General features: G+C 36.4%; 1 protein-coding gene across 2 annotated transcripts in view; it reads right to left on the bottom strand.

Moving 5' to 3' along the window:
• The window catches only part of Glys (glycogen [starch] synthase), a 214,126-nt gene that overhangs the window by 87,135 nt on the left and 112,880 nt on the right, over window positions 1-14,111 (bottom strand). For both annotated transcript variants that reach the window (XM_090393684.1, XM_090393685.1), the window contains exon 7: window positions 9,249-9,369. In XM_090393684.1, coding sequence (XP_090249810.1) covers window positions 9,249-9,369 — 121 coding nt within the window. The remainder of the gene's footprint in view (window positions 1-9,248; window positions 9,370-14,111) is intronic.

Raw genomic sequence — 14,111 nt, forward strand, 5'->3', positions numbered from 1 at the left:
TAGGAATTTACAATGCAAACGAAAAGATCAACGAATACAGCGAGAAATAGAAAGATATTGGCTACCAAAAGAAGTGGATAAATATAGACAAAAAAGGGGTGGTGGGGGAGAGCGAGAGAGAGAGAGGAAGACCAGCTGAAAGATGGAAAGACCAGTGAAGCTGGAACAAGCAAATGCCTAATCCATGATAAGAAGAAAAAGAAGAATGAGTTTTCATCATCATCATCAAATTCCTGACATTTACCCTCAAGGGGCACACAGGATATGAACTTACTATATGAAAAATTTACATCATTACTAACTTCCTACCTACAATTTTCTGCCAAATCAATCTGTTACCTGTCAAAGCTACAACATTGTCAGATCTTAGAAGATAGATTTATATATCTATCTTCTAAGGCACATTTTACCATATCAATCCACCTATATCTTGATCTTCCTCTGGGTCTTTTTCCTGCCAACCTGGCAGAGAACACTTGTTTGGCTAATCTTTCCTCGCCCATTCTGTTTAAATGACCATACCAACTGAGATTAACTCTGCTAACGCATTCCTGGATGCTGACAATGTCAAGTTCTTTTCTAATATCCTCGTTTTTAATATGATATCACCACTGATGCCATCTGTTCACGCCCCTAATCTTTCTCAGGACTCTCATATCTGCGGTCTCTAGCCTTTGGTCAAGTGTTTTACTTCTGACCCAGCTCTCAGATCCATAAGTTAAAACTGGTTTGAACACTGTCTTGTATACAGCTAATTTAGTGTTTTGACTAATTTCTCTCTTATTCAATATAAATTTATTCAGTTGACTTCCTACCATACCAGCTTTGTTGATTCTGTTGTCTATTTCCATATTTAATTTAACATCTTCACTAAAAATCGTACCTAAGTAGCTGAAATGTTTCACTTGTTCTATAGGTTCTCCATTCACAATGCAGCTGATATTTTCAATGCTTCTGCCTATTTTCATTATCTTTGTCTTGTTTTGCTGACCTTCAATACCATATCTATGACAACAGTTATTCATTTTAGTCAGGGAATCTTGTAGACTTGTAGCAGATTTATTTAGAAGTATAACATCATCTGCATAAAGCAAGAAGCTGACAAAACATCTCCAATTTTGATATCAGGTTTAATACCACTTTCCTTCATAATGTAATCCATATAGATAATGAATAACAGAGGGGATAATATACATCCTTGTCTCAGACCAGATTTAACATTAAACCTTCAATTCTAACTGCAGATTTACAACTCAAATAAAGACTAAGTATTGCTTGATATAATGATCCACTGACACCATACAACTGTAACGTTTTGAATAGCTTGGCACCTTGTCATATGCTTTTTCCAGATCTACAAAACTTAAATACAGATCTTTGTTATATTCCCATGACTTTTCAACTATTTGTCATAAAGTGAATATCTGATCCTGACAGCCTCTATTTGGCCTAAATCCAGCATGTTCCTCACCAAGCTTCTCTTCCACAATCCTTTTCAACCGTTTCTCAAGTATACTGGCATAAATCTTACCAGGAACACTCAGTAGAGAAATACCTCTGTAATTCTCACAATCAGTTTTATTTCCCTTTTTTTTATATATGGATACTATGAGAGCTCTACTCCAGTCATCTGAAATTTGTCCTTCTGTCCAGGCCCTCTGAACTATGCAGTGTAGCCATTGTGAAACTTTTATACCTCCATACTTGAGCATTTCTGTTCGAATATCATCTACTCCAGCTGTCTTTCCACATTTCAGACTTTTGATGGCTTTTTCTATCAAGCATGGATATGTATTCCTGGTTGCATGCCTGGTCAGTGTTTTTTTTTTATCACTGTGCTGTCATCACTGCTAATTTCATTTAGCAATTTTTCGAAGTAATTACTCTATACTTCAAGGATATCTTTTTCTCCAGTTTTCATATCACCTTTATCATCTCTAACTCCTTTAACAGCACTCTTTCCTCCATTTCTGAGCTTCTTCAAGAACCTACAGAATATCTTGCCACCTTCTTGATATTTATTTTCTATGTTCTTACCAAAGTCTTCCCATGACTTCTGTTTAGCTAGTTTTACATAGTGCTTAGCTTTCTTACATTTTCTCTAAGAGCACAAGCTCACTTATTTGCCAGGAACTTTTGATATGCTTTCTTTTTTTCCCTTCACTGCCTCTTTAACTTCCTGTGTCCACCAGAGAGTTCTGATTTTTCTATCCTTGCAGACAACCTCACCAAATGCCTCTCTGGCAGAATCAATGTTTTCTTCAGAGCTTGCCACTGAATCTCTAAGGTTTGATTCCTGTTCTCAAACTCTTTCATTTTTCTTGAATAATGTTTGTATATTTTAGTCTATAGTTCACATTTGAGAGCTGCTCAATTTTTATTCGTTTTAAAACAACTTTCTTACATGTTCTTCTTTTCAATGAGTTTTCTTCCATTTTATAGTTTGCTATAATTATGCCCACTCATGGTATATATTCCAATATTAAAACTGAAGGTGTGACATAAAATGGGGGACATCAGCTAAGTACAAACAACTCTGGAAATTAATGAGGGAGGCTTATATCCAAGCTATGGATGTAAAGAAGTTAAAGAAAACTAGTTGCCTGGGGGGGTGGGGGGGGGGGAGAGAGAGAGAATACTTTTATTTATTTTTTCCATTTATCAAATTTTCTTTAACATGATCCGACTGTATATCAGTTCTAAATGTTGTAAAACTTAGTAAAATCATAGGATAAAAGAAAACATATTTCTCAAATTGTAGTATTGTGTAAATCACATAACATCTCTACAGTTAAGAAGCATGCACTGCACTCAAGGGGAAATTCTTCAGAGTTGGTGATAATTTGTAGAATATTATCACAAAGAAACACATTTCTCCAAACTAAAAGAGTTAGTAGTGAATGCATGTGCACTGTAAAAAAAGTAATTCAAGGACAAACAGTGTCGGATTTGATCACAGCAGTTAAGGATGTGACTGTTTTGCCAATAGCTGGTGAGAGTAATCATGCCATAACAACTTCGGAAGTAGCCAACTATATGGATTTTCCAATCAGGATAGGTTATATACTGAACAATAAATCTGAGTCTTTGGACTCCAAGAAAGTGTCTGTACAATACTAACTTCTTAAATCAGTATACATGACACTGGTGTTAACACTTTTTCTGCCAGAGAAGGCTTGTGTACAATTTATTATTATACAGTATCTCTATGAAGTCCAGAGACTCATCTTGGGAGACTCTAACTAACTTATTATACACAGAAAACCTATCATACCTCTCCTTAAATTCATTCATGTCAGGGAGCTCAAATAATTCTGGAAATCCATTCCACTTATTCACCACTCCATGCAAAAAATCTAGTCTGCACACCCTTACTAACCACACACTTACCCAACTTCAACAGATGGCTCCTAGCTCTCTGACTATTTGTCATACATTGAAAAATTTCCTTTGCATCAATTTTAAAGAACCCCTTTAAAATTTTAAAAGTTTCTATTGTGTCCCCTCTTTGACACCTATCAACTAAACTTTGCAACTCACACACACTTTTAACCTTTCTTCACTGGGAGCATTTGAAAGACCTGTCACCAGTTTAGTCACTCGTCGCTGAATCCTCTCTACCACCTCCTAATCCCCAAGAAACTCAGGTGACCGAATTGGTGCACAGTAGGTAATTAAGATACAGCCGAATCTTAGCCCAAGTAAAGATAAGGATAATAACTTCCTTATATTTACTTGTTAGTATGTTTTTTAACATCCAAGTAATCCTTTGAGCTATTTCAATAACTTTTGCAATATGCTCTATGAACTTAAGCTCTCTACCCACCATTACCCAAAGTCCATAGCCTCATCAATTTCCTGCAATATAGTACCATTAGTGTGATACAGAGTATGTAACATTTTCAATCTGAGATTCATTACCATACATTTTGCAACTTGAAGTTAACAGCCATTATCACCCACAATGCCAATTTATTTAAATCATCATCAGGATATCTACATCACTTTTACCAAATATTGTTATTTCCAATTCTGCATCATCACAGCATACAACTGAATATCTCCCTTAAATCTTTTCCCATATCACTGATATACAAATTAAATAGTGGCTCTAGTACAGAACACGATGTATTCTACTAGTCATCTTCAGTCTCTTAGATTTCCCTCCACCATATACCTCTCTCTGGTATCTGTCAGCAACTCCCCCTATCCATGCTACTAGCTTCATATCTGTTTCTATTTGCTCCAACTTTAGTAATAGTTTTCCATGTGGTATTCTCAAATGCCTTTACAAAGTCAAGCAGTATCATGCTGTAACCATTTCCTGTAACCATTTTCCTATAGTTTCCTGTATCCAGTACTACAGTACTGGATACAGGAAACTATATATTATAAAATGTGAATAAATTACTAAGACAGGACCTACCTTTTACACTTAAAAAAAAAAATGCAAAGAATCACATCCCTATCCACTCACTGTTGGTTTTTACCTTTAACCAACTTTTCCAATACTTGAACAATCACTCCTAATATATTAATTGGTCTGTAGTTTGCTGCCTGTCTTGGAGCCACCTTAATGCAATGGAACTATCTTACTCTTTCCACTCCCCTGGATCCCTGCAGAGTTGAGACTTTGTTCAGTCTGAACAACTTTATCAGAGGCAATGCCAATTCTCCTGCACACTGATGTAGTACAAGGGCTGACATACCATCCAGTCGCATTGTTGTATTCACATTGATATTTTTCAATCTGCCGAACACCCTCCTGTTCAACTACCTCAATTTTGATATACATCTCTGTCACATCAGCAACTGCAAAATTTCCACCTGGATATGATATGCCTTTACAAAGAGATCACTCAGCAACTCAACTGTTGTTGTTTTTTTTTTTCCACCTTCCTACCATCAGTACTGTTTAAAGTCTTCCTACCATAGTCATTTCTCCTCTTACTTGCTACATAATGAAAAATCTCTTTTTGATTTACTTCAGCCTGCTTATTTAATTTTCTCTCATACTCTGATCTGGCCTTTACCATACTGGCCACCCTTCTTGCTTGCACTTTGTACTGCTCATGAGGCTGTTGATCAGGTTTTTTCTTTTATTCTCTCCACAGTGTTAATTTTTTTGCAGCTCTTGCTTTATATCTCTACTCATCAACTTATCCCTACTTTGCTTATCCTCCTGACCTTAGGTATGCAGTCTGATACTGCTTCTCTTAAACAATCCTTAACCACTTCCCATGCACTACTGACATTCTTTCCTTGTAGCTTCTCAAGGAAATTTCCTTTTAGCTCCAACATGTCTCCTAAGTCTGAAATAATTACCAGCTTTGTAGTGCAACATAAACTCTTTCTTCACAGAGAATTCCACATGTTTAGCAATTTCCCAGAAAAACACTGCATGGTTATTCTTCCCAATTGGAGGCAGAGTGTCTACCTGGTTATAGATGTATCTTCTGATGCTATTACCAGATCCAACTCTCAAACTCTTGGTTTCCTCTATAACATGTTGTTTCAGGTAATTATCTCTTAGCAACTATATAAATTCCACTTCCATCTTATCATGTCCCCTTTTCTTCCTCAAATCTATCCCTATAGTTAAGTCTCTCAAAGTAATTGCTGGTCTTACACTCACTGTTAGCCAAGTGCTAATCTGCTGATGCATAGCATCTACATTTTCCTGTTGAGCTCCCCCCCCCCCCCGGTCTATAACAGCAATCAACAATATATTTTGTCATATTGGCCTCTATTTCACAACAGACAACCTCAAATGAACTATCACCCCAGTCCAAAAATACTTTAACTTCTAATTTTGTTTTTATGTAGAAAGTATTTTACCTTGGGTATAATAAATGTTAAAGATACCAAGCTATTTTAAACCTGGTTTTACTCCATTTCCCAAGTAAGCAAACAGACAAACAAGCCAAGTTTGCAACTGCACGTATTGGAAGTCTAGCTGATCCTCAAAGTAGTGCAAGTCAAGGCAACTCATGGTAAAAATAGAATAAGCTCTGATCACTATTCTTAATATTTACCCTTAATGCACAGCCCATCTCCTTGAGGAGATGTATGATGCTATGTATTAAAGGCAAGGTAGTGGCCCCTTGCCTTTAATGCATAGCATCATATATTTACCATCTTACATACATCTTAATATTTACCCTTAATGCACAGCCCATCATTTAAATTTTGTTTTTAGTTCAACTATCATCAGCAATACTCCACCACCTCCTGTCTTATTTCACCTATCCTCCCTGAAAATACAATATCTTTTACATTCTATCCCTGAAACTATATCATTTCCTGTCAAACATGTCTCACTGGTACATATAATTTTTGGACAAGTTGAGCTGACCAATGCCAAAAGCTCGTCTCCCTTATTTTGATACATCTGGCATTTGTGTATATGCATTTCGACATCCTCTTGTACCCACAATTACCATTGTGTAATGTCATTTGAATCAGAAACCTCTGAAATCACATTCAACATTACATAATCGCTTTTGTACACACACTCATTTATCTTGGGGATGGCTAGACATATGCTTGATTGCATCTCCCCCTCTAATATCACTAGTTTCCCTGATTTTGCACTTCCAAATTCTCACTAAATGCTTCTCCAATCATCTAACTCCAAAACAATTTAAATATAGTCTGTTAGCTATGTATAAGTCCTTTCATCCTTCAAATCACTCCATACATTGAGAAGCGTCATGATTGCTAATGAGTCGATGAGAAGATTGTGCAGACTATATTGGCCTGTAAGTTTATATGACAATGTGCCTGGCCTATAGGAAGCAGACTCACAATCTTTACTTCCTTTCTCTTCATTTTTCCTTCTTTCAAATATTTCCTCCCCTTGCAAATCATTTGTTCCTGCCATAACCATCATCTCCTTCACTTCTCTGTTCTGCAAAATAACAGCTTCACACATCTTTGAACTTTGCACCTCAGAAACATGTTTCTTCACTCTTTCATAAATATACCTCTTATCATCAAATCTCCATACAATACCTTCTCCTTACTTCCAGTTTCTCACACTTTCACATGCTTCCCCATTCATTTTTTGTTTCATTCTCCTATACCACATGACAATCATTTTATAAGTCACTCTAGCTCCTGTTTTGTCCTGTGAAGGATGCTATGTAAGCATGCTATTTCACTCCTTACTGTCTCTTCATGACCCCCATTACTTTCAGCTACTTCTTTCATGCTCTCATTCTATGTGAATGAGAGCATGAAACTTTCATTAATATTTGTGACTTCATTTTCCTACTTTCCACATAACTCATTTCTTGCTCTCACACACAAAACATTTATGACAAACTCTCTCTCCACTCTCGCTTTCATACCATAACCCATTCAACTCTTGGCAATGAATGCATAGAAACACACTACATCATACAAAATCCCTCATGCTGAACTCAGTAAACAAGGAAGCCTTGGCCACCATTTTCCTTGGATGCATTGGAGCCACAAAAACACTTTCTAAATGATATCCCATATTAAATTTCAAACCACACACACAAACATACTCAACATTACAAGTCTATAATAAGTAAGATATAACCAAAAATAATTACTACATTTTGACACTTATACTGGGAAATAACTACAACAGTTAAAAAACTGAATAGACACAACTGACAATCACAGAAACATTACTCAAGAATGACCATGCTCTAAATGAATGGTGGTCACTAATAAATGGATCAATAAAAATAAGGTGTGTGAGCATTCTTGTCAAGGCATGCATTTGTTTTAGTTCGCGAGTAATGTCATAATGAACTTTTTCTGACATGATTAAGGTGGAAGCACTCACCCATTTGTGGGGACAGGTGATTACAGTAACACTGTTGTCCAATAAGTTTTGCAACCTTTTGTTTAAATGTGTGTGTGGGGGGGGGGGGGTAGTTAAAAAAAAAAGATGTCTGGTTGACTTTCTTTTCAGATCCACAAACTCACTCATTTTGAATTTCCTTATCTTTCTATTTCAAAAATATTATCTTCGGTCTCCATGTATTTGATGAATGCCTTACAGGCATTTCAATACCTAAGTCATTGTGTTATGAACTTGAGCTTTCTATTAACATGCAAGCAAAGAATGTGAAACATTTTTTGCAAATTAATTCAATAGCAGTACAAAATCATATGCATGGTTAAACAAAATTATGTCTATAGAAAGTTTTTTTTTCCCACTTGGTTATAAATCAATCCAAAATTCCAAGAAATTATATTCTTAATCTTTTTATCCAAGTGTAAGCAAATAAAGTTTGCATGTGAAGTTTCTTCACGAGTAGGCTACTTGAATATAAAGCTAATAACTTCTCATCTTTCAAGTGTGTACTATGCATTATTGGAAGGGCCATTACCCAGACTGATTTTGACCTTTGTTGAGGTCTCACATCAGTGGGAGCCATAACCAGAAGAGATACTTCTACATTAGTTCAAACTTGGTATCTCTTCTGGGTCCGGCTCCCACTAACAGTTGACTCGATTCCTGGAGAGTAGACATAAACATAAATACTACCACAGAGCCGTTCTGCTCTGTGGCAGTGTTTTCCTATCACCAATCAGAGCCACCACTGAGTTTTTTGTGAGTTTAGTAGTGATCCTTTAGGGTGGTCACTCAGAGTGAGATTAGAGTGATCTTGCAGATTACTCGGTTTTTGGAGAGACGTACCTGCACCTCAAGAAAAGTCGAAACTGATTTGGGTAGTGGCCCTGACATAATGCATAGCATTATATACTGAAAGGATGTGTGCTTTTCATTATGGGATACTAAGGCAATTAATATGAAGTCATTAGCCTCTATATACAAGTAGCCTAGTCATCAAGAAACTTCATGCACAATCTTTGTTTGCATATACTTGGATAAAAGGATTAAACAATAATATGTTTTCTTGGCATTTTTAAATTTAAAATTATGTTTTTTTTTTATTATCATTTCCACTATATGTAGGTGATCAGAAGAAGAAACCAGTGACAATATTTCATTTTCTAGGATTTGTACAGCAGTGTATTAAAATTTATTTTAATGTATGTTGAGTAGCATGTGGACAAATGTGTTCTTAGATAAAGCTTCAGTTTCTAGCATGACCGCTTTTGAACATTTTAATAGTTTTGGGTGACAAATTAATATTCAACTTTAAATATGCTTAGGTGACAGTATGTCATTAGCTTTATCAAGATTTATTTTAAAAATTATTCTTTAAAAAATATGTACACATAAACACACAGTACAATACCTGCATATAATGATTCAGCCTAGCTAGAGATTCAATAAATAAGTCAGCTCCTTTATTGGAAAATTCATAACGACCTGCTATGAAAAGGTAGAGAGTCTTGTCCAAATCAAAGTTGTAATGCCTATCCAGGAATAAAAAATTTTCACACATTAAAAAAGGGCTAAATATTTTGATATCTCTGTTTTTTTTTTTTTTTTTGGATAACACAAAAGTTGTCAAATGAATTATATATAATAGTTTATTTTTTTTTATGTGAATTCCACCCAGAAAAAAGTTGTGACACTATAGTATTTTCTTACTAAATAGATTCAGGAAATTACAACGTACAATAGAATATACATTAAAATAAATTTTAATACACTTCCAATATTTTGGCGTCGCATTGCCATTTTCACAGGAACTTAAAAATAAGACACTTGCATGCAAGCACAACACACAGTAATTGAGGATGAAGCAGGAAGCTATTCTTTCTCCTAAAAGTCCTGCTGGTGCCCCCTAACGGGCAATATTAGTATTCTTGGCCGATTGGACTGAAGGTCTTCTGATGTACCAACATTGCATGCTAGGGGGCACCATCAGCACTTTTAGGAGAAAGAATAGCTTCCTGCTTCGTCCTCATTTACTGTGTGTTGTGCTTGCGTGCATGTGTCTTGTTTTTAAGTTCCTGTGAAAATGGCAACGTGATATAGCCGAAATATTGGAAGTGTATTAAAATTTATTTTAATGTATATTCTATTGTATGTTGTAATTTCCTTAAGCTATTTAGTAAGAATGTATAACCAAGCCTAAGCCTTTCCACGAGTATAGTATAGTATACAGGCAGTTCCCACTTGAGTTCCAATTTTATGAGTTCTTCTCACATAACAAAATCAAAAATATGAACATTAATTGCAATAAATAAAACTAAAACATTTATAAATCTGACATTTCGAACATGCATCTATACAATACAGTACTAATGTGCATGTGTTTATTTGTTCAGGTAGACAGGAAAATCTCATTGATTCACAAAACAAAGCAATTACCATGGTGATATTAAAGAGAGTGATTGTGTTGATCTTTGTTTTTACTGTTTTATTTCAATTTATCTCCCTTATTTATCATCGTGACAAGAGGAATCTTTATATGTTTTTTTTTTTTTTTTTTCAATTGCAGGCGAGTTAGTCAATCGCATATGAAGATAGCAGGGCTTTTTCTCCCAGAAACTCAAGTTTTTCTTCTTGCATATGGATCAGCCTTGAGAGCACACGCAATTTACAGACAAAAAAAATACTAGTGATGGTTGTGATAGGCAGTAGATAGTGTAGGTGATGGTAATGGCAATTTGCTGTAGTTGCTGGATTAAATGGTGGAGTTGGAGAGGTCTAGACTAGGTGCCCTCCATCGATGAGTGTTTGAACTCCTTGGAGATGTCATGTAATAATAAAATAATAATTATTATTACTAATACTGTGCAGTATGCCAAAATGAGTTAATACTATAGAGAGTGATTAATAAGAAAGAAACAGCAGAGGAATAACAGTGGAAACAAAATATGAGATTATAAACAGACAGCTAGAATGACTAATATTAAAGATCGTTGTGCAAAATATTACCTTATGCATTTCGAATATGTGTACTAAGGGAAGTTAAAAATGTACTTGATTTTAGACAATAAGACAAAGGATGAATGAAAAATCATTCTTTTAAAATATACATACAAACACACATTGGACAATATCCTGCCAATATTTGCATATGATTCTGCAATTTTCATTTCTTTAGATAAATAAATCACTATTGTTTAACATAAACTATTAATTTGTTGACCTTAATTTAACATTACATCTGTGGGAAATAAATCTCCTGCATGGAAAGAACTACCTATATATTATTATTATTATTAGTAGTAGTAGTAGTATTGTTCATGGGTTAAAGATTAGAGACCAAACATTAAACATTTTCAAGCCATTTCACACATCCAAATAAACAGGATGGTGATCTCATACTGGACAATGAAATTCATCTACCACCTAAAGACATTCATAAACATGCATGCCTGCAGCAGGATTTGATCCAACAGCTGTTGGTTTCAGACAAGTACCCTACTCACCTGGCCAACAAGGCTAACATTTGAAAATTCACTTAAACGAGGTGGTCACCCTGAAGGAAAGTATAAATATGCATTTCTCAATGTTGCAAAAAAAAATGCTAACTGAATAAGTAATTCAACTTAGAAATCTGAGAAACACTTAAGAAAACTGCCAAAGAACCAACTGATAAGGAAAATTTTCTGGTAGTTCATCAGCTTATGCAAGCTATCACTGTTTATCAGGTAAGAGCAGGAATGTAAATTACATCCTAAAGCTCAATGGCACAAATATGCACATATTGAAAAACTGATTCTCTGCAGTATGAAAAGAATATCACCAACTATACCATAAAGTGCAATTCCTAATATGCTGTATATGAAACTATCACCTGCAAACTGCACAATGCAGGACAACAGAGAGGCTATCATTGTGATTGTGCTGCTCATGACTCAGCTGACTACTGACTGAGCCTTTTTTTTTTCCCATTTTGAAAACCCCTGGTTGATTAATCAAGTGGCATGTATTTTATTACAATATAGCTCTAATTTTAAATAGACATATTTATTATATTGCCTCCATGGAGTCAAAAGGGCCCATCATGGGGAGGTCCCCCCTCCCCACTAAGAAACACAAAGTCTATCATACCACTCCTTAAACTCATTGACCGTTCTCACTCTCACCATTCCATCAGGCAATGCATTCCATGGTTCAACCACCCTCCATGAAAAGAAATCACTCCTCACCCTCTTGCTCATGGTTTCCTTTCGTAACTTCCAGGGATGGCCTCTTGTCATCACTCCTTCCCTCTGTTCAACCAAGCGAAAGAACTCCACCAGTATCAACCCTGTAACCACCCTTTCAACAGTTAAAAAGTCTCAATCATATCACCTCTTCTTCTTCTATCCACCAAACTCTGCAGTTCACATTCCCTCAGGCGATCCTCATAACTAACATTGTACAGTCCTGAAACTATCTTTGTTATCTGCCTTTTATACCCTTTCCACAGTTAATTTATCCCCTTCAAATCCTGGGGACCAAATCTGAGAACAATAGTCTAGGTGTGGTCTGATCAGAGTCTTATACAACGGAATGATAACCCTTTTATATTTGCAGGTCAGTGTCCTTCTCATTATTGCAGCAATCCTCTGTGTTACCTTCACCACCTTTGCAATATGTCTCCTAAATTTCAGGTTTCTATCAATCATCAATCCCAGATCTCTTGTCTCCCCTACTTCCTCCAGTATAACTCCTCCCATAAAGTATGCAGTGTCCCATCCATGTTTCCCAAATTTCAAGACCTTACATTTTGCTGTATTAAATCGACACTCCCATTCATTTGCCCATCTATCTAGTTTATTCAAATCCTCTTGCAGGGCTACCACATCTGCACTATTACTAATAATCCTTCCCAGCTTCGCATCATCCGCAAACAACGGAATATCCCCTTGCAATCCACTGACAATGTCACTGATATAAAGGTTAAACAATATAGGTCCCAGTACTGAGCCATGTGGGACCCTACTTGTAACCCTCTGCCTCCTTGAAACTGCCCCACCACACACAACTCTCCGAAACCTATCGGACAGCCAATCCTGAATCCAGTTAACGAATCTGACATCCAGACCCATGTGCTGCAACTTAAATATCAGCTTATCATTTGGCACCCTGTTAAATGCCTTCGCTAAGTCTAAGAAAATGGCAGTAATGCCTTTCCCTCATCTAATGCTCTTGTAACTTTATTATAAAAGGCTAGCATGTTGCTAAAACAAGAGCATCCCTTCACAAATCCATGTTGACTCTCACAGATAACATTACCCTCATCTGCCCAATGCTGTGTACTGTCCCTAACTAATTTGTCCAAGATCTTAACAACTACTGGTGACACACAAACTGGCCTATAATTAGACACTTCCAGTCTTCTACTGCCCTTATGCAATGGCAATATCTTACCTTCCTTCCATTCCATGGGCACCTTTCCTGCAGCCAGACTTTCATTGAAAAGCCAGGTCAAAGGCACTGTCAGTTCCCTAGCACATTCTCTCAAAACTTGTGGTGAAATACCATCCAGTCCCGCAGCTTCACTGACATCCAGAGTACTCAGTATTTGAAAGACATTCTCCTCCTGTACCTCTAAACCTGCCCTATCCCTCTAGTATTAAAACTGACTCCTCCAGGATGAAATACTCCAATAAAGTGTTCATTGAACAATTCCACGATGTCCTCTGCATCAGTCACTCTATTCCCATTTTTATCCAACAATGTCATTCTTCCACAGTCATTTCTCCTCCTACTGACCACATAGCTAAAAAATTCCCTAGGATTTTCTTTGGATCTTAGAGCCAATCTCTTCTCATGTTCCAGTTTTGCCTTCCTTACCGTTCTGGTCGCTCTCCTGGCCTGTGTCTTATATTCTTCGTGTATCTGTCCTCCGCCCCTCTCCTTGTATATCTTCCATAATCTCTTTTTCAACTGCAGTTCCTGTTTGATATTGTTTGTCATCCACTTTACACCAAATTGTGTCCACTTCTTCACCCATGGAATACAGCTTACTATTGCTGCTAACAAATATTCTTTCACAATTTCCAATGCACTAATGATATCTCGGCCTTCCAATTTCTCCCTCCATGAAACTTCCCCAAGTTGACATCTTAGACTATTATAATCACCTGCCTTATAATTCCACATATGTTCCCATCGCTTTGATACTCCTGCAGTCTATTCATTTTCCAAGTCAAAACCATATGGTCACTCTCTCCAACTGGTGGGAGAGATGTCATCTCAGTTATTATCA

The sequence above is a fragment of the Typopeltis vanoorti genome, chromosome 6 (assembly GCF_054136105.1).
Source record: "Typopeltis vanoorti isolate ZY-2024b chromosome 6, IOZ_Tvanoo_1.0, whole genome shotgun sequence".
Lineage (NCBI taxonomy): Eukaryota > Metazoa > Arthropoda > Arachnida > Uropygi > Thelyphonidae > Typopeltis > Typopeltis vanoorti.